General features: G+C 36.4%; 1 protein-coding gene across 1 annotated transcript; it reads right to left on the bottom strand.

The window, feature by feature from the left end:
* Positions 1–6,025: 6,025 nt before the first annotated feature.
* Positions 6,026–18,576, bottom strand: LOC134472025 (ovomucoid-like). Its single transcript, XM_063232859.1, has 4 exons — positions 18,468–18,576; positions 17,295–17,320; positions 15,497–15,627; positions 6,026–6,242 (listed from the first exon to the last, which is right to left on the bottom strand). Exons 1-4 carry the CDS (start codon positions 18,520–18,522, stop codon positions 6,149–6,151), a joined length of 306 nt encoding a protein of 101 aa, XP_063088929.1. The 5' UTR covers positions 18,523–18,576; the 3' UTR covers positions 6,026–6,148.
* Between the last annotated feature and the right edge of the window lie 320 nt (positions 18,577–18,896).

The following is an 18,896-nucleotide window of genomic DNA, read 5'->3' as shown; positions in this document are numbered from 1 at the left end:
AATAATAACAGTAGCATCAAGCACAGCATGGAAAATAATGGGCTGTAGTAAATATTAATTTGTCACCTTTCACCATATGAGCAAGATTCGTATTTATATATCAAATCTAAAACAAAATTATACACAGTAATTATCTTATCAATATAGTGATTTTATCCTCAGAAGAGAAAATTTTAAAAAAGTAAGACGAACAAATAGAGAAATCGAAAAGAATAGAATGAAGTTGAAGGATAAAAGATTACTCAAACTGTAAAACTGAAGATTGGTAAAGAAATAAACAGAAACAAGAACAATGCAGAAAAGAACAAAAGCATTGAGAAGCAATATTCACACTCATAAAGAAAGCGAAGAGCAAACAATCAAGAAAAAGGGGGAAAAAGAGAAGAAAATAGCAAAGAAAAGGAGAAAGTAAAAACTGTCCACTTCAGGTCATGTTTGTGCGATTACTGGTAGACAAAATTTCAGACAGAGTCCACATCTCTGTTGATCCCAGAAAGCCTGCGTTTCCAACTGCACTGAAGTTCAAGGTATCCTAGTTTCTGCGTATGAGGCTGGATCCTGACTTGTGTAGCCCACCGTGCTCTGGGTGCCTCTTGCCAGTTTGAACCTGGCACCCCGAGTGCCAGCTTGGGCTGGACCTCACCCTGACACTGGAGCCATCTTGCTGTTGTTCTGAGTCCCAGGTTCAGTTGGCATCTTTCCGAAGTGGCGACCGGCCAGTCACCTTTTCCTGGGGCTATTTGAATTGGAATCCCTCACCAGCCGTTGCAGACCACAGCGTCCTCGGCTGTGTTCCGCTGGTGTGTGTCTCTGTGGCGGCCTCTGGAGCTACTTGCAGTAAACATGCTTCTGTAGGTTTGAGCCCTCTTTCACGCTGCAAGCTGGGATTCAGGGAGAAAGCACCATGTGCCACTTCCCTCTTCTGGGTTGAAGTCCCCCTTCTTTTTTCTCCCTGGGAAGTTCAATTCTCAGTTCAGGTTCTTGCTGCGTACCCGGGACCCATTTCCCTCTTTCTTTCTTCCCCATGTTGCTATATTCTAGAATGTGGACTTCAACTCTCCGGAAGGCTGATTTACTGCTGCTCACCCTCTGTCATCTTACCAGGTATCCTCTCAACAAGACTTCCTCCTCCTCCTCCTCCTCCTCTTCTTCTTCTTAATAATTAACCTTAATATTTTCCTTGCCATAACTTCTTGCTAGCTCTTTTGGTGTGAACTCTAGAGGAATAAATAAAAAGGGTCAGAAGATTGTTTGAAGTGTCCCAATCTGTAATGTCCATCGTTCATTTGGTCAGTCAACATTCATTGGACGTCTATGTGAGACCTGAGAATGTTCTACACACCAGGTTGGCAGAGATGCCTAGGAAAGAGATTCTGCTCTCAAGCTTGGGGGGAGACACGATCTGCAAAAACAATTTCAGTGAAGCCAGGGGACCCCTGACAAAGTGGAACATTAGGATACTCAGGCAGCACAGAGGAGAGGCAGTGAGTCCAGGATCTGTGCATCAAGGCCGAAGTAATTGCAAACATTCGCTTTAACTCAGTTCGCCCCTCCCAGGAGCCTCCTGTGTGGCTACTTCTCAACTGTATCTTTGCTCATCACTCTGGCTCTTGCTTCTCTGCCTGGAGTTCTTGTTGTTGTGAAAGGGTTTTGGCCCAGACAGGACACTGTAGCCAGGAAAGCCTCAACCAGAAGCAGGAAGCCCCTAGGAATTTACCTGTGACGCCATCTTCCCGCCCCTGGGAATTTACATATGGCGCCAAACCTAGGACCAACGGGCTACCTGTGCATCCCTAATGCCCGCCTTAGGTTCCACCCCAAACCCAGGCTACTTACATACCCCCGCGCCACGTGTCCGCAGGAGAGAGCCCTGGTCGCCAGCGGTGGGGAGTGCCGGTCATCTCTCTCCGTGTTCTCAGAATAAAGGCCGCTTTTGTTTTATACTTCTCATCTTTTGGAAATATTTTTCATCTTTTGCAAACAATCCTATCAGTTGTTACTCAGGTTTTGTATTGGCTTTAATCATGAGGACTCCACCAAACATTTCAAATACATCATTGGGTTTTACCCTTATGAACACTGTGAGTTTAAGCATCACTAGCTCCATTGTACAGGGAGCATAACTCATGTTCAGGGACGTTATGTCTTTTGCCACAGTTACTAGTAACAGCTGGTAAATTTCAGGGATTTATTGTGAAATCTGGGTTATTTGACTTTAAATTTCCTTCTCGTAATTACTAACGTATATACATTGTATTTTTGCCTCTAAATTCATTAATCTGCATAAATCATAAAGTCTATGCTTACAACTTTGAATGGCAAATCGTCATCCCCACAGATGTGAGGCGATATCTCATTGTGCATTTCTATAATGAGCAGTATCTATTCTAGTCATGCCACAAGTATTGTCTGAGTACCTACTTCTTGTCCAGTTACTTCTAGGTACAAACAATTCTGATGAAAGTTGGATATATTTCAACCTTAAGTTTGTTGGGAGGAGGCAACTGAATAATCATATGTCAATTACTTTTTCAATAATAATGAGGGTGGCCTCAAAGGTTTTTGTTTGTTTGTTTTTTGAATGAAAAGAAGAATAGGTGGCTGGATAAATGAGATACACTCCAATTTTTCTTCTAAGTACTTTAATTGTTGGACATAACCATCTTATATATTTAAATAAATCTTCCAACTATATTAAAATGAACATAAAATTTGGTAAAAGACTTCTTCTCCAAACAACAATAGCATTGTCTTCATACAACTCTTATCTCTTCAATATTTTAAATTTAAGTCAACACTCCTTAAAAGAATCACAAATGTGAATATTAAACTCATCCATTAGATTATTTAGTATGCTGTAGTTCTTTAAATAGTAAAATGTTTTAAACAGTAATTATAGGCTTTCTTGACATGAAATAACAACATAGGTGTAGTTTAATCTTCATTCCCAAGCCTGAATTTGATCTTTGGTTTGATGTTTTAAGACAATCACTTAAAAAGAATTCTGTTAGCCATGTTCAGGGACTCTAGATGCATATTGATTGGAAAGATATCTGAAAGAGCTGTAAGATTCTCTTTATCTTATCCAGGCCCTTTTCTTTTGAACCGTGAGTTTAAAAATGCATGAATGAGGTGGAAGCTGCCATTTTTCTCATTGGGTGTGTGTGTGTATGTGTGTGAAGTCTCCATGGGACACAATCAAGTCAAAATTTAATGAAATTGATAGACAAGCAGTAGACAGAATTGGAAAGTTGGATTCTTGACTATGCTGAGTCTCTGATACAGCCAGACCTGAACCCAGACCCATTGTGATCTTCTTTATTGTCTGTCCCCACACATTTCTCATTTGGCCTAAATTTCACTTTGATTTTCACCATTTTTAAATGGGAGCATCTTGGCACATTTTTTCTTCATTGTTAGATATTATCCTCTTCTATCCTACCAAATCTTCAGAAAACATCTTTTACCTCAAATAACCTCTCCTGTGCCTCAAGAATGAAGGGGAGAAGTCTAATGTACCAAAATTGTGGGGAGTTAGACACCAGTAGCAGAGGCAGAATGAAGGGATGATGGAGAACTTTGCAAAATTATAGGTAAAGAACAAGGGTTACCCAGAGATCTGGGGCTTTCTAAAATTGGGAAGACATTAAACTTTCCATGGTTTGTGGCATATAAGGTCAAGATCTTTTGCTTGGGAATGAAAGAGAGCCTCCAAGAAAGCTCAGATGTCTGGATGGGATTTCCATACTTTTTACTGAAACATAAAGTTTTAGCTTCTGAGGTCATCATAACTTTTTATCATAAATATAGACAAAATTATTAGCCATAGTAAGGGAAGAAAAATCGGGAGGAGACAGGCTTGAGGGTAACCCATAGACCCTAAGAAGGAAAGGTCTGCATCCAGATGCAGTGCAGAGGAATCTCTCTTTTCCTCTCTTGACCTGCATTCATTTTTCCTTCTGGAAGTAGCACTGTCATGTTTCTTTGGGGGACAATTCTTTATCCTTTTCTAGTTCATAAGATAGGGATGACCCACCTCTGGGTTTTGTGGAAGCCTAGTAATTCAGCCCATTTCACTGAGAGCTAAGCATGTTTGTAACTCTGACAATTGGGTCAGGAATAAGCCTCCTATACCAACTAAAACAACAAGACTCAAACCTTTTGTTAGAGTTTTGGAAAAGGAAATTTCTCTGCAGCTGAACTAGTTAATGCTAGATCTACCAGGATCTATCACAAGGGACCACAGTGGGACAGGGGAGGGAAGCCTCTAGGAGAAAAAAGATGACATTAAGAATGTACGGATCCAAGAGATGGACAGGGAGATTTCTTGCAAAAGCTTTGGAAACCTTTGACACATCCATACCTGAAATCAGATTCCTCTATATTTTTCAGATAGAGAATACTGTCTCTTTTACCTTTCTTGTTCCTTTACCTTTCTATTGCTTTGCATGTAAAACTCAAACATGTAAAATAAGTTGGGTTTTACACTTTTGAGAATTACACTTTGCCTGTAAAAGGTGGCATTCTGACCAGCACTGAGACGGGAGGCAGAGGCATTACACTTTCTTTCAATATACGGTAGTATATTGAATTCAATATATGGTAGTATATTCCACCCTCCACTAGAGGGTGGAATTTACTCGCAACCCTAGAAGCAAGGAACATAAATGCCTGTTAGTACTTAAGAGACCTGTTGGGACAGACCAGCGTCTCAGTCCTAGAGTTCACACTCCTGAAAGGGATTCCTTTCAGAAGTGCTGGGAGAGCAGTGTGCTGGGTCACCAGAGCATGGCTGTAAGCATAGGCAAGTCAAAAGTGTTAGGGTGCTATTTGGATATTTCATGTCGAGAAGCAAGAAACTTCCTTAGTCTTGAAAACAAAAGGGTAAGGGCAGGAATGGCAAAGAGATTTTATCTTTCATGCCAAATCTGATGGTAAACCATGCCTCAGCTGCTTTATTGAGGACGACTTTGGGGCCACATGCAGTTCAGTGCAGGGTGCTGCCTTTAGTTACTGACATGTGTTGTAGGCATGGAGAGGAGGAGGAAGGATGGGTGTAACAGCCACTCATCTCAATGAGATTTTTTTCATAATAACAATGTTCACATTTTAGATGACTCAGTTCTTCACTAAGAAGGATTCTCCAGTACATTGCAGGGCCTTTATACACTTAATGCTAGTGGGACTACTGTAAACATTGTGGCAAGTATAAATAAAGCAAGAAACAGTATATTGTTAACAAGTGCAACATGTATCATGTCCTCTGCTATGGGGTACTCCAGGCACACACCAATAGTTGAACATGTTGAGTTTATTATGTATTGTAACCTGAGAGAATGCCCACCCTGAGAACATAGGGTATGTTGATGAGAAAGTATTTCTCATAAGATTCGGGATCATTAGGTCAATTTTGAGGAAAGTGTAAGGAACAGAGACTTTGCTTTGCATGATGTTTCAAACAAATGAGAGTAATCTTGTAATTGGATCTTTGAAGTTCTCATTTAGAAGGAGAGAAGGCAACTGCAAAGAAACAGCAAACATTTGTATTAGTCTAGATAAAGGGATGTCTAGTATTTTGTGGCTTGGATAATGTTCATTTTTGCCTGTGTCCAGATATGATCTTGGTATAGTATTTGTGCTGTGTTTCATCAGAGTCAGAGTGGCTTTTTCAAATTTTATGCAATTGTTAATCTTGAGCAGGAATATCAAAGCCCAAGTACAGGCCAACCTGTGCCAAGGCCAAGGTGAACTCCTGTATATCATAGGTCATTTTTATCTTCATTATATTTTATATTATTTAATAATCACGTGTTTTCCTGCTTCCTTGTTCAGTTAGAAACTTCACAAGTACAAAAATCTGTTTTAGTTGGCACTGAAAGCCAAGAATCCAGTCACATGTCATATCTCATGAGACTTTATTGACTAAATTATTGCATTGTTCAATTAGCCTATTAAACTGTGAGTTGGCAAATTCAAAAGCTACTTTCTATCCAGTTTTGCATGTCTTCAATAAAACACTTACACATCTTATGAAATATATCCCAAGTCAAAGGAGACTCCCCTGGGGTAATATTTATTGTTTCAAAAAATAAGACAATACAATGAATTTCACTTTGTGAAGGAAAGATAATGCTTAGTTCAGAAGGTTTCACTTGTGATGACTGAAGGAAACTGTCGTATTCGGTTCAGGATTTTTTCTGCACGTTCCTCTGTGTTGAATTCTGAGAGTACCATTCAGAGCTCTAAAAGAAATTGATAGACATGGTTAGAGATCATTTTTATGAAATATAACCTGTCTTCCTCTTAATAGATTTTAGGAGATGGGAGTCCTTGATTTGTAAACTTCTGACTTATAAACATTCCCTAGCTACAAAGGTTTCCTCTCACCTCACCACACCCTTTCATGTGGGATGCTCCACCGCGTGTAATCATGCTGAAGACTATCGGTGTGCTTAGCAAATGTGCAAACTTACATGTTACAAAGTAGACGTTAATGGCTTGCTGAGACACTTTGGAGAAATCTTTTTACTTCCATGAATCAGGACTAATGTGTCTGTAAAAGGCTTGTAATTCTGAGTTACTGCTGAGATAGACTGGGATTTTTAAAATTTTACTTAAAGAGAAAAACAAAAAAGGGTACAAGTAATACCGAATTTGAAAAAAAATAAACAGTAAGAAATTACTAGTTAATAGATTACATATTGTCATCTTAGAAATAGTTGTTCAAGTTACAAAATTAAAGCATAAAAAGTGGGCATTCAAACAGTGAGACTGCAGACAGTTGTGTTCAATGATCCAACAAAAACTTAGTAATATGGTCATCTATCTTACACATTTAAACATACATGCAGTTGTATCCTTTAGAGCACTTTCTTTTCCTCTCTTTTTTACTGTAACAATTACACATTTTGGGTTTTACTACTCCCACACTTATTACATTTTTTTTTGGAAGAGAATAAAACCAAATGTGACAAAACAGAGTCAGTCAAAACAAAGGATGGGCATCGTACATGAGGTAAAAACAGAATACAAAGTGATCAACAATGGTTACCATAATGCCTCTTGCTACCTTAAAAAGAATTGCCTATATCATCAGGTATAATAAAATTGAAAAAAACAGTACAGAACAAAACCAATAAAACCGAAACATTGGAGACATTACAGGACTTCAAAACAAGATAATAGTCAAACCAGAATGGGCATCATAGTGAATCTTATTGCCTTCAGGGTAGTGGCCTATACCCTCAAACTTGATACTATCAAACAAAACAGAAGAGAGTAAGATCAGTCAAAATAAGATAGTGAGAGCAATACAGGGGTTCAAATCAAGTTAATAGGAAATAAAAAACGTTACTATATCTTGCTATTTTTATTTATTTTTTCCCTTAATTAAAAATAATAAAATTTTAAAAAGGACATTGAGATAAAAGAGGACATAACATAACAACACAGGTCAGAACAGAAAAATTTAAGCAGCATAGTGTTTCACCACAAGATACCTGACATAATAGTAGTTATCATAATGTCTCTTTCCTTGAAATATTTGAGTATAATTTCATATACTATAGCATCAAATATATCAAGACAGTGTGAAACCATTAAAGAGAATTGAAGTATTACAGGGTATTTAGAACCAACTAACAGAAAGTGAACAATGGTTTCTAAATTATCTCTTTGCCTATAAAATTTTTTTATACTATCACATATAATAAAATCCAATAAGATGCAACATGATAAAACCAATGGAGACAGAAGAACAATAGCTTGATGGGACTTCAAACAAGATGATATTAAATCAGCACTAGCTATCATGATATCTTGTTTTCTTCAAAATGGCTGTTCATACCATCACAGACAATAAAATCAAACAAACCAGAATAAAACCATTCCAATTAATGAGTGAAAACATTATAAAGCTTCAAAACAATGTAATGATTACCACATAAGTTTATGTATTCTTACCATTTCTTACACTAGGGAGACTATTTGGTATTCATACATGTGAGCTTGATTTATTTCACTTATGAGTATGGTCTCAAGCTGTGCCCATTTATTTATAAATATCTCAATGTGATCATTCTTTATAGCTCAGTAGTATTCCATTGTATAAAATTACCACAACTTTTTTATCCACTCCTCAGGTGATGAACACTTAGGTTGTTTCCAAGATCTGGCTATTACAATTTGTGCTGCTATAAACATGGGTGCACATATATCACTGTGGTATGATGCTTTCAGTTCTTCTGGGAATATGCCTAGAAGTGGAATAGCTGGAACAAATGGGACTTCCACTCCTAGCTTTTGGAGAAATCTCCAGACTGACCTCCAGAATGGCTGCACCAGTCTACACTCCCGCCAACAGTGCAGGAGAGTTCCTTTTTCCCCACAGCCTCACCAGCATTTGTTGTTGTTGGTTTTCTTGATCCTGGCCATTCTTTCAGGAGTGAGATGAAATCTCAATGTGGTTTTAATTTGCATTTCTTTAATGAGTAATGATGGTGAACATTTTTTCATGTATTTATTTGCCATTTGTATTTCTTCATCTGAGAAGTGTGTATTCATCTCAGATGACCATTTTTGGATTGGATCTTTGAATTTTGGGGGTCTGATTTTTTTGTAATTCTTTGTATGTTTTAGACAGAAGTCCTTTGTCTGAGGGGCAGTTCACTAAGATTTTTTCCCAGTTTGTGGGTTTTCTTTTCACTATGCTGGAGATTTCTTTTGATATGCAGAAACTTTTTAATAAGAGGTGATCCTAGTTATTGATTCTGGGAAGTATTTCCCGTGCAGTTTGATTCCTGTTCAGGAATTCTCTACCTATTTCTGTGTCTTCAAGGTTTTTACCCAATTTGTCTTCCAATAGATTTAGTATTTCTGTTTTAATATTCAGATTTTTGATCCATTTAGATTTTAGTTTAGTACATGGTGATAGGCATGGGTTTAGTTTTAGTTTTTGGCATATGGAGAGCCAGTTTTTCCAACACCATTTATTAAAGAGACTGTCATTCTTCCAGTGAACCTGTTAGGCTTCTTTACCAAAGATAAGGTGGTTGAGTGTGTTTGTAGTTATGGTTGTATCTTCTAATCTATTCCATTGATCTTCGACTCTGTTTTGATTCCAGTACCATGTTGATTTTACTACGGTTGCTTTGTAGTATAACTTCAAGTCAGGGATTGTGATGCCTCCTGCCTTGCCTTTGTTGCTTAGAAATGTCTTTGCTATTTTAGGTCTCTTCTTGCTCCAGATGAATTTTAGGAGTGATTTCTCTAGATCTATGAGGTATGTTGATGGTATTTTTTTATCAGGATTGCATTGAATCTGTTTAACAGTTTTGGGAGAATGGCCATTTTCACGATATTTATTCTTCCTATCCATGAGCAAGCGATGTCTTTCCATTTTCTGAGATCATCTTCAATTTCTTTTTTCAGTGTATTATAATTTTCCTTATATAGATCTTTCACTACTTTCGTGAAAGTAATTCCTAAGTATTTCATTTTTTTTTGGTACTAGTGTGAAGGGTTTGGTTTCTCTTAATTCTCTTAATTCTTTGTCAGTGATTTTGTTGTTAGTGTAGAGGAATGCTAATGATTTTTGGGTATTGATTTTGTATCCAGCTACATTGCTGAACTTATTTATTATATCTAAGAGTCTTTCAATGGAGTTTAGGGGTCTTCTAGAGTATAACGTCATCTGCAAATAATGATAATTTAACTTCTTTTTCTATCTTTACTCCTTTTATTTCTCTCTCTGTTTAATTGCTCTAGCTAGTATTTCCAGTACTATATTAAGTAGGAGCATAAGGGACATCCTTGATAAGGGACATCCTTGTCTTGTGCCTGATTTTAAAGTAAAGGTCTTCAATTTTTGGCCATTTCATATGATACTTGCTGTTGGTTTGTTATAGATGGCCTTTATTATATTGATGTAAAGGCCATCTATTCCAATTTTCTGTAAATTTCTTATCATGAATGAATATTGGACCTTATCAAAAGCTTTTTCTGCATCTATAGAAATGATCATGTGATTCTTACTTTTTGCTCTATTGATATGGTGGATTACATTTATTGATTTACATATGTTGAACCATCCCTGCATGCCTGGGATGAATTCCACTTGGTCATGGTGTATGATCTTCTTGATGATTTGCTGCATCCTATTTGCCAATATTTTATTAAGGATTTTTGCATCTGTGTTCATTAGGGAGATCGGTCTATATTTCTCTTTTATAGTTGGGTCTTTCTCAGGTTTTGGTGCTAGAGTAATATTTGCTTCCAGGAATGACAGACTGTTTTGAGGCTCACCTCAAAGTTGCTCTATGCTCTGCAATGGCCCTGATGGCCAAGAACAAGAGTATGGAAAACATAGGTGAATAATACTTGCCTTCATTAGCAGAAACATAATGAGAAATCAATTACTATATTTTATACTAAATTATGGTTGGTAGACTTTTGTTTGTATATTTAATACAAAAGTGGTCCATTAAAAATTAGCAATAGCAATTTAGGAGCTACTGTGAAATGACTGAAAACATTGTTAATTTTCTGTAAATACTTCCTATTTAACATTGAGCAAGGTAATTATTTTAGAGTTTTTTTGTTTTTTATATGTAAAAACGAGTATCTCTTCCCCGCCCACCATACAGTATTGGTGTGGGTCTCATAAGGGGCCTGTTTTGGAAGGTATTTTCTAATAGTGGGAAGCTTATAATCACATATAATCAAAAGTAATAGTCTGAAAGTGATAGTAGTTTGTTTGGCTTGCTTTTACTGTTGCTTTGTTTATGTTTTCTCTGCATCTACTATAGCATTTGTAACTTACCAGATGTTCATTAAACACTTCCTCTTACCCTAATTGTATCATAATAGGATTTTACAGAAAAGGAGTCTTTGATTTTTAAACAAAATTTGAAAAAATGATTTGCAGTCTGGGGATCAAATCCAAGGCCTTACAAGTTGAGAAAGAATTCTACTACGGTAGTACTGAGCTACAGCTACAGTAAATTGTGTTTGAGCAGTCCTAAAATTATGTAAAATACAAAATTCTAACCATATGATAATGGGTTCTGGGAATCAAATTTCCAGATTTGTTTCTTTATTTCTCCCCTTATAAGCTACAATGGTTAGCTAATTTCCTAAATCTCTCTACGGTTCTGTTTCACCATATGTAACATGGAAAGTGGTACCAATACTTAGTTACATTATTTTGAATATTGAATGAGATTATTCCTATGTACTGACAAGCACAACAAATGGAATAAAATAAATGCTACTCTAAAATTAGTTGTATTTATATATTTCAAAAATATGTCTAACTATTCCTTTTTTATTTTAAAGAGAAAGAACCGAAAAATCAAGAAGCAACTAAACAACAACAGCAAAAGCAAAATGATGATGACAACAGCAATAGCAACAACAGACAATGCTGATATAGGATTTCAAAACAAGATGATGGGAATTTAACAGTGGGTGTTATATTGCATACTGTTATGCTCAGAATAATTACTCAAGCTACCAGATACAGGCATGCAAGATTGATCAAACAATGTAATTTCCCTTTGAGCAGTTTCTTTACCTTTTACTTTATCTATTGTAACTTTTAAATCGTATTTACTCTTTCAGTTTCTTACAGTAGCAAGACAATATGGTGTTTACACATGCATGTCTGATTTCTTTCACTTATGAGTATGTATATTTTATTTCTTTTTTAATATTTTTTTATTAATGTGTTACAAATATATTTGGTTCAAATCTGCTCATACTGTATGTATTATATGATATCTTTCTTTATAACTTAATATTATGTTGTTGCACTTAGAAAATTTGATATGTGATGTCTATGGGATATTAAAAATGCATGCACAGGACTGAGGAGGTAGCTCAGTGGTAAAGCATTTCTTTAAGATGTGCAAGACCCTGGGCTTGATTCCTGTCACAGCAAGAAGTAAATACAATATTTAGCAAAAAAGAATGAACTTTATGCAAAACAGAACCAGAGCTCTTTGGTGTGCTTAGGTATATCAAAGTTGACTGTTTCAAGAGGCAGAAACAAAGCACTATAAGCAGAACCTAAACTAGGACCTAAGTGATGGAGGAAGGTGTTAGCACAGTTAGTGTTAACGTCTCCCTGCGCCTTATGATGAAAATGATACCCCCCAAGTTGTAGATGCCTTGATAGCCTGAGAAGACAGCATCTATAGGCTAGAGGAGATAAGTGTGACATTTGGGGTGTCGGATAATTCTTATGTTTGAACTCCTGAAATGGTAGGCATGAGAATCAGAAGGGACCTTTCAATGGTCCTGAGATGGAGAGAAAACAGGCACTTGTGCATAAGTGTACTAAACATCAGCGTGCCTTACACAGGGATATTTCAGGGGCAGCTCCACGATGGCAAGAGAGAAGCTTTTGTTTGAGAAATCTGCACTTCTCTCAGTAATCTTTGAAGATGGTAAGAACTCTTTGGGAAATAAAAATATTGGGAAATACAGTATTTCTTGCCAGTAAAGTCAATGGGCACTGGCACATTGATATTTATTGTGTTACTATACACAGTAACACAACTATGTTTACTGATTGTTTCATAGAAAGTATTAATTTCAAATATTCTATAAAACATTGAAATTATCTATAAGGAGAACTTAATTTTTTCCTAGAGTTTTACTTCTATAATGATAGTGTTGAATAGATCTGTACATTATTCTTTGACAAGACCTTTAACAAGGCATCCAGAATATCCAAACTGAAAAAGAACATAATCAAAGAAATCATACCTTTTGGTTTCTAAATTTAACAGGAAAAGCCTATGGTAACTAAGACAATATGGTGTTAATATGAAAACAAACATATACATTAATGGAACTGGAAGTCCAGAAATAAACATTGATTTTCAATTGGAAGTGCTAAGCCAATTCAACAAGCACAGTATTTCTTTTAACATGTTATTAGAATAGCTACACAGAAAATAATGAAATTATGTTTCCTACCTCATGTCATAAACAGGAAATAAAAGCCAAACCTCATACCCCCCCAACCCCCCCAAGAAAACAACAATCTGGAGAGAGACACAAAATCTAAATGTAAGATCTAAAACTCTAAAATCAGAATACATGCATAAGTCTTCCTAACCTTGGGTTAAGCAATAGCTTCTTAGCTATGACACCAAAACACATTGCCTATGTTTTTGAAGGCATCACTATTAAAATGAAAAGGTGATCCACATAATGAAGAAAATAACTGGAAATAAGCATTTGATATGGAGCTTGTATTCAGAATACATAAAAACTTGTAATTTAATAATATAAAGCAATGAAATAGAAATTGAACAAAGAATTTAAATAAGCATTTCTCCAAATAAGATATACAAAATGATAGTAGCTCATGAAACAACATTGTTGGTAACTAAGGAAGTATAAGTCATAACTATGAGGCATCTCTTCATATCCTTTAATATGGTTATCATCAAGAAGGTGGGTATAATAAAAAGATGGATAGCAACAAGTGTTGGTGAAGATGTGTTGTAGTTGGAACTTTCAAATATTGCTAGTGTTATTATAAAGGTTTGCAAGTGTTCTGGAAACCAGCCTGGCAGTTTCTCAATATGTTTAACCTAGACTTAACATTAATCCCAGCAATTCACTCATAGGTTCAGTCATGAAAGAGCAGGATGTGTTTAGAAAAATAATTGTATATGAATGTGATAGTAGTGGCAGTTGGAAAATTCTGCAAGTACATTAAAGACTACTTGCACTTGAAAGGAATAAACTCATTATTTATTCTTCTATTGAAGTTAAAATCCTAAGGATAAATTTTTAACACCAAGAGGTTATTTTTATTTTCATCTAAATTCCCTTCTGTTCATTCTTAGTATTTACTTAACTCTACATGTTTTGAGATCTCAGTGAAGGGGCTTCAGCAAGGAAGAAAGTGGAGAGCTAATCCCAAACTTGGGATGAATAGGAATCCTCCTGCCTCCCAGGGAATCCAGCTGCATGAGTCACTGAATTATGACCACAGTGGAGTCATTTAGAGGCCTAGGAGATAAAAGTCTTGAGAGGGTCTGGAAGATGTTGTTGTGCTGACTGAGAGTAATTATGGCGTAGGTTATCTGATCCTACTGAAAGAAATACAGTAATTATGGAATGTACTGTACTAGCGGGTAGTGAAAATGAAGGCATGTTGATGCCCAAACATTCTGATTTGTCTGTGACTGCTCTAATATAGTATTCAAAGAATCACATCCCTGGAAAACCCTCAATCCCACGGAAGTTGGTATGATTGGACCTCTAACTGCTAGCAACATAAGGTCACTCATGCTATTATTGACTAAGGGCCTGCTATACGACAGGCACTATGCAAAGTCTCCTTTATGCAATATCTTTTAAATATGCATAAGTGACCTCTCAGGGAATTCCAGAGCTTAAGCCATCTGTCTTAAATCATGCTGTTTAACAGAAAAGCTGAGATTACAATGTTTACAGTCTTCACTCTTAATCACATACATCATTCTGAGAGACTGAGCCAAAAGAACAAATGGTAAATTTTAAAAATTATCTCTAAAGGGTGCTTTAATTTTACAAACATATTTTACATTCATCCTTCCTGAGAACCATCTGACATATTTACTTAGCATCCTTGCCAGGGGCTTATTTGACAGTGACACTGTGCTTAATGCTGGGAATACAGTAGATACCTACTTCATAAGCTAAACTATGATACCAGGACATAAATGAACAAATAGAAGATTAAAATATCTGGAGTTATGATAAATATTAAGAAGGACAGAGAAGGGAGTTAATACAGAAAATACAGAGGTAAGTTTACTGTAGGCAGTACTGTCAAGGAAAACAAGGCCAGGTACTGTATATTTGGGCTGAAACCTAAATTTTAGAAAATGCAGTGGTCTTATAAAAAGCAGGAGGAAATCAGCTGGGCCAAATTTCCCAAAGCAGGGAAGAACTTCATATATTTGAAAATATCAGGAAAGAAGAGTCATTATGGGTGCAGCATTTTTGGTTAGTGAAACAGAAGTACAGCTTCAGATTTGCAGCTAAATTTGCATTTTGGAAAGGCTGGGAAACTTCTCCAATATCACTCAGTATCAGGGGCAAGATTTAACTCAGGTTCTTCCGACCTTGGATACGAAGACTTATGGCTTTAAGAAATCTTGTAAAGGGTAATGTTTCTTGAAGCTAAGATTTTCAAAGGTTTTAGAAATAAAATCTGTTTTCCTCCCCAAACAGATCTTATATTGAAACTCGTGTTCAAAGGTGAGACAAGGAAGCCACTCTGCTGGATGTGGAGCTGGCAGTCACACTGCCGTTTGTTTACTCCTGACATCCTCATTTGTCTCCGGCTCAGCCTCATGTTACATCATTTTTAGTTTATAGAATCACATCTTAAGGTTCTTCAAAATAATAAACACCAGTCAGCTGCTATTGGTCATCTACACACCCAGATTCTCAATAGAGGGGTCTGGATTTCGTGCAGGGGCTCACTTACATGTTGGCGAAGCAGTACACGCAGGAGTTGGAGTAGGTCACATTGTTGGAGGCGCAGAGTGGGCTGAATCGTATGGAGCATATGCGTAGTCGGAGTTCCTTCTCCTCTTTGTAGTGGTCACAGGAAACGATCTAAAACAAAGCTTACAGGTCACATCCTCTGCCTTGAATATTCTTCTGATACAAGTTGTTGGGTGTTTTATTTGTGCACAGAGAAGATCACATTGAAATAAAATGTCATAAATCTCAAACATCAAAACTATGTTATAAATTTAGTTACCAGGACCTTCAGGATTACCATCTTCTAGGGTAATTGGGATTATGTCGTCCAGACAACTGGTGAGGAGCAAAGGAAACCATTATAAACATGTAGTTTAAGAATTGTAACTGCCTTGGGAATGACCAGAAGCCTTGTTCAGGTGCTTCGGAAATGACTTTGGTTCTCACTCTCACTTTTGTTCTGTAGTCTGGAACTGTACTCTGGCATGAGTGGTGGTTTAGTCTTCTGGTGTTTAGGCTTCTGGAGCCATAAGGTTTTTTCCTAATTATCTCCCCATCATATTTGCTTTCCTTTGTATTATGAGTCGAACTAAACCGGATTTAGACAGTTGAGAATAATTTAGGGAGGAGGAAGCTTAGGGAGTTCATGAGCATTATGTATGTAATGAGCAGCTTAGAGTGCATGGCCTTATTCTTCTACTCCAGGAGTTCATATGACAGTATATCCATTTACATGGAATATCAGGTTATTCCCTTTTGCATAATATTTTAATACCCCACCACCAGCGCAATGCAAGTGACTTTTAAAATTGGACACAAATACGGGAAGGATACTTAGGGGACATTGGTGGCACGAAAACCACAGAACTGGAGTAATAGACACAAAAATAAGTTAATGAGATTCTAGGATGAAAGAAGGAGAGTTCTCTCAGGAAGCAAGAGGCTGAACAATAAACTATAGAAACGATCCTCCAAAAACAACAATAACAATAATAATGGAAATAGAGAGGGAACATTTAAAGTCTGAGAAAGGGAGGTGAGTGGGGAGGGATGTACCTACTCTAAGATCAATGTAAATTTTATTTACTTCGAACACATTCTAATAAAACTAAATAATAATTTAAAAAGGCTGCACAAAAGGCCATTTTCAAGCATACAGAAATTTTGTCTCGTAGACACAAAGAGTCACTGTTTTAATCAAGAAGTCTCAGATTTACATATTAGAAAGTCCATTCTCAAGATTAGTAACAGAGGTCAGTTAACTTTTCCTTTTAAGAACAAGTTAATATTTTTATGACTTTTTTGACCATTTGACTTCTGCAGCAACTACTTAATTATATTGTTCTAGTCTAAAAGCAACCAAAGATAACATGTGAACTAAGGGGCATCCTTACATTACAAGAAAATTCTATTTTCCAAAGCGTATGCCAAATCCTGGGTCAGGATAAATGCAAGAATATCAGAATTCTGCTGCAAAAACACAGGCAAAAGTTGAGGAGAACTTGAACCTATCCAAAAACAGTGGAATTGGAAGGAGAGGAAAAGAATTAGAAACTTTAATTGCTAATGGTACACAGAGACATGAGAGATTAGAATGAACAGAGAAATGGATCTTGGCTTTACCTAAAATGGGTTTTGACAGAGCTATTTAGATTGAATTGGACACTAGCATCATTACATAGTTTGAAAATGATCAGAAATTGGTAGTTTTGTAATGGTTTGATATGTTTCAAACTAGTAGAAATTCTGTAAGTCTAAGATTAGAAAAACTATTCTTATACAGAAAATAGCAAATGTACCTTAAACACATGGTCACCAAAAGCACCTGAAATTAAAAAAAAAAAATTAGAGGATTGATTAAAACAATGCAGCATTGAAGTGTGAACATCTAATTTTTCCATTAAATAATCATATAAATTAATAGCAGTGAAATTTGTGGAAAAATGATACCTTCATGTAAGTTTGTGTAGCCATATTCAATTCTCAAATATTGTTTCTTTCTCTCCTCATGCCTGGGATCCTTAACAGCCTCTCTGGAAATTCACCATTACCCATTTCTAGTTTAATCCTGAATTTAGACAGGAAGGAATTATATTTAAGCTTCATCTTCCCCACATCAGCAATATTATCCATTGATGGGCCACTCAGACATAGTGTAGACCTATTTTCGGGGAAAGTCTAGTTTTTCATAGTCATCCTAGCTTCCTACTAATATATAGTTATCTGCCTTCCTTTCTGATTATAGTCTATTTTGAATGTGCCTTTTTTCTAAATTATGCCTGCTTATAAGGAAGTCTTTTATATTTAGAATATTATGTTAACATTTTCTTACCCGAGCTATTGAGAGTTCACTTTACCTTCATATTTTATATCCTGCTTAAGTTATCTCAGCCACTATACCTGAACCTTCTCTGTGCATTTGCATCTGCCTGTGCCATTTACCTAGTGGACTGAATTTTACATCATGGACTTCAGTTGTTGCTATCACTTTGCTAGAGTGAGTTAGGAAGCACTGAGCCTTCTCTTAAGGATTCATGACACCTACTGGTAGTTTAATAGTAAGCCGTCTCAAAAACTGACACAACCTTGTGTAGAATGCATTTGTGTGTACACTCATACACGCATGTAGTATCAATGTCTGAAAAAGTGTGGAAGAGGAAATGAGGAAGAAGGGGTGGGCTCAGAGTTTATTCTTTAACAGAGAAGGTCAAATTATTTGCTAGATGTTGACTGTAATTCTCATAGATAATTTTTGAATATCTGAACTCTGAAACTGTCTATGACAGAGTTCTTAGAATATTAATCAAGTGAATCACTGATACTTATTCTAGTTGAGATAGCAAATTCTTTAACTCTGAGAAAAAACTAAGTTTTGAGAATTCCTACATCTAAACAGCAGTTATTATTGCCTAGCTTCCACCCCAGAAAGATCAAATGTTCTCTCCTTCCCCCAAATTTTTGTAAATCCTTACATGAGAAATAGCCAGCAGCTAGAATGGCCAGGAAGAAGTTTTTCCTCTTTTCCATGAGGCACAATATGATTCATCTACCTTGTCCCTTTCATCAAGTGTTTAATATGCCCAGAGTTCCTGAGTAACCAAGGGCAACAGTCCTATTATGAGAGCCTCAGATTCCATTTTGAAGTCACTAGGAAGTGATGTATTTACATGTGACACCACGGGCAAAGTCACAAGGCATCAGAGATCAAGACGACTTTCAGAATATGTTTTATTTTTAACAGGCTATGAAACTATGCTAAGTAGCACACTTTAATATTGTTTTTGATTATTATTCAGTCTCATAGAAGTGTATTCTATTCTTTAACTATCAAGAGGAAACAAATGTGAAAAATATTTACAGAATAAATTCTAGAGGTTTTTCAAAATGTATGTTTTCCCCTA

The sequence above is a fragment of the Cavia porcellus genome, unplaced genomic scaffold (assembly GCF_034190915.1).
Source record: "Cavia porcellus strain 051 isolate PalLab524CR breed Dunkin Hartley unplaced genomic scaffold, mCavPor4.1 scaffold_21, whole genome shotgun sequence".
NCBI classification, from domain to species: domain Eukaryota; kingdom Metazoa; phylum Chordata; class Mammalia; order Rodentia; family Caviidae; genus Cavia; species Cavia porcellus.
The sequence above is the reverse complement of the archived record's forward strand: the minus strand, read 5'-3'. Positions and strand labels throughout refer to the sequence as shown.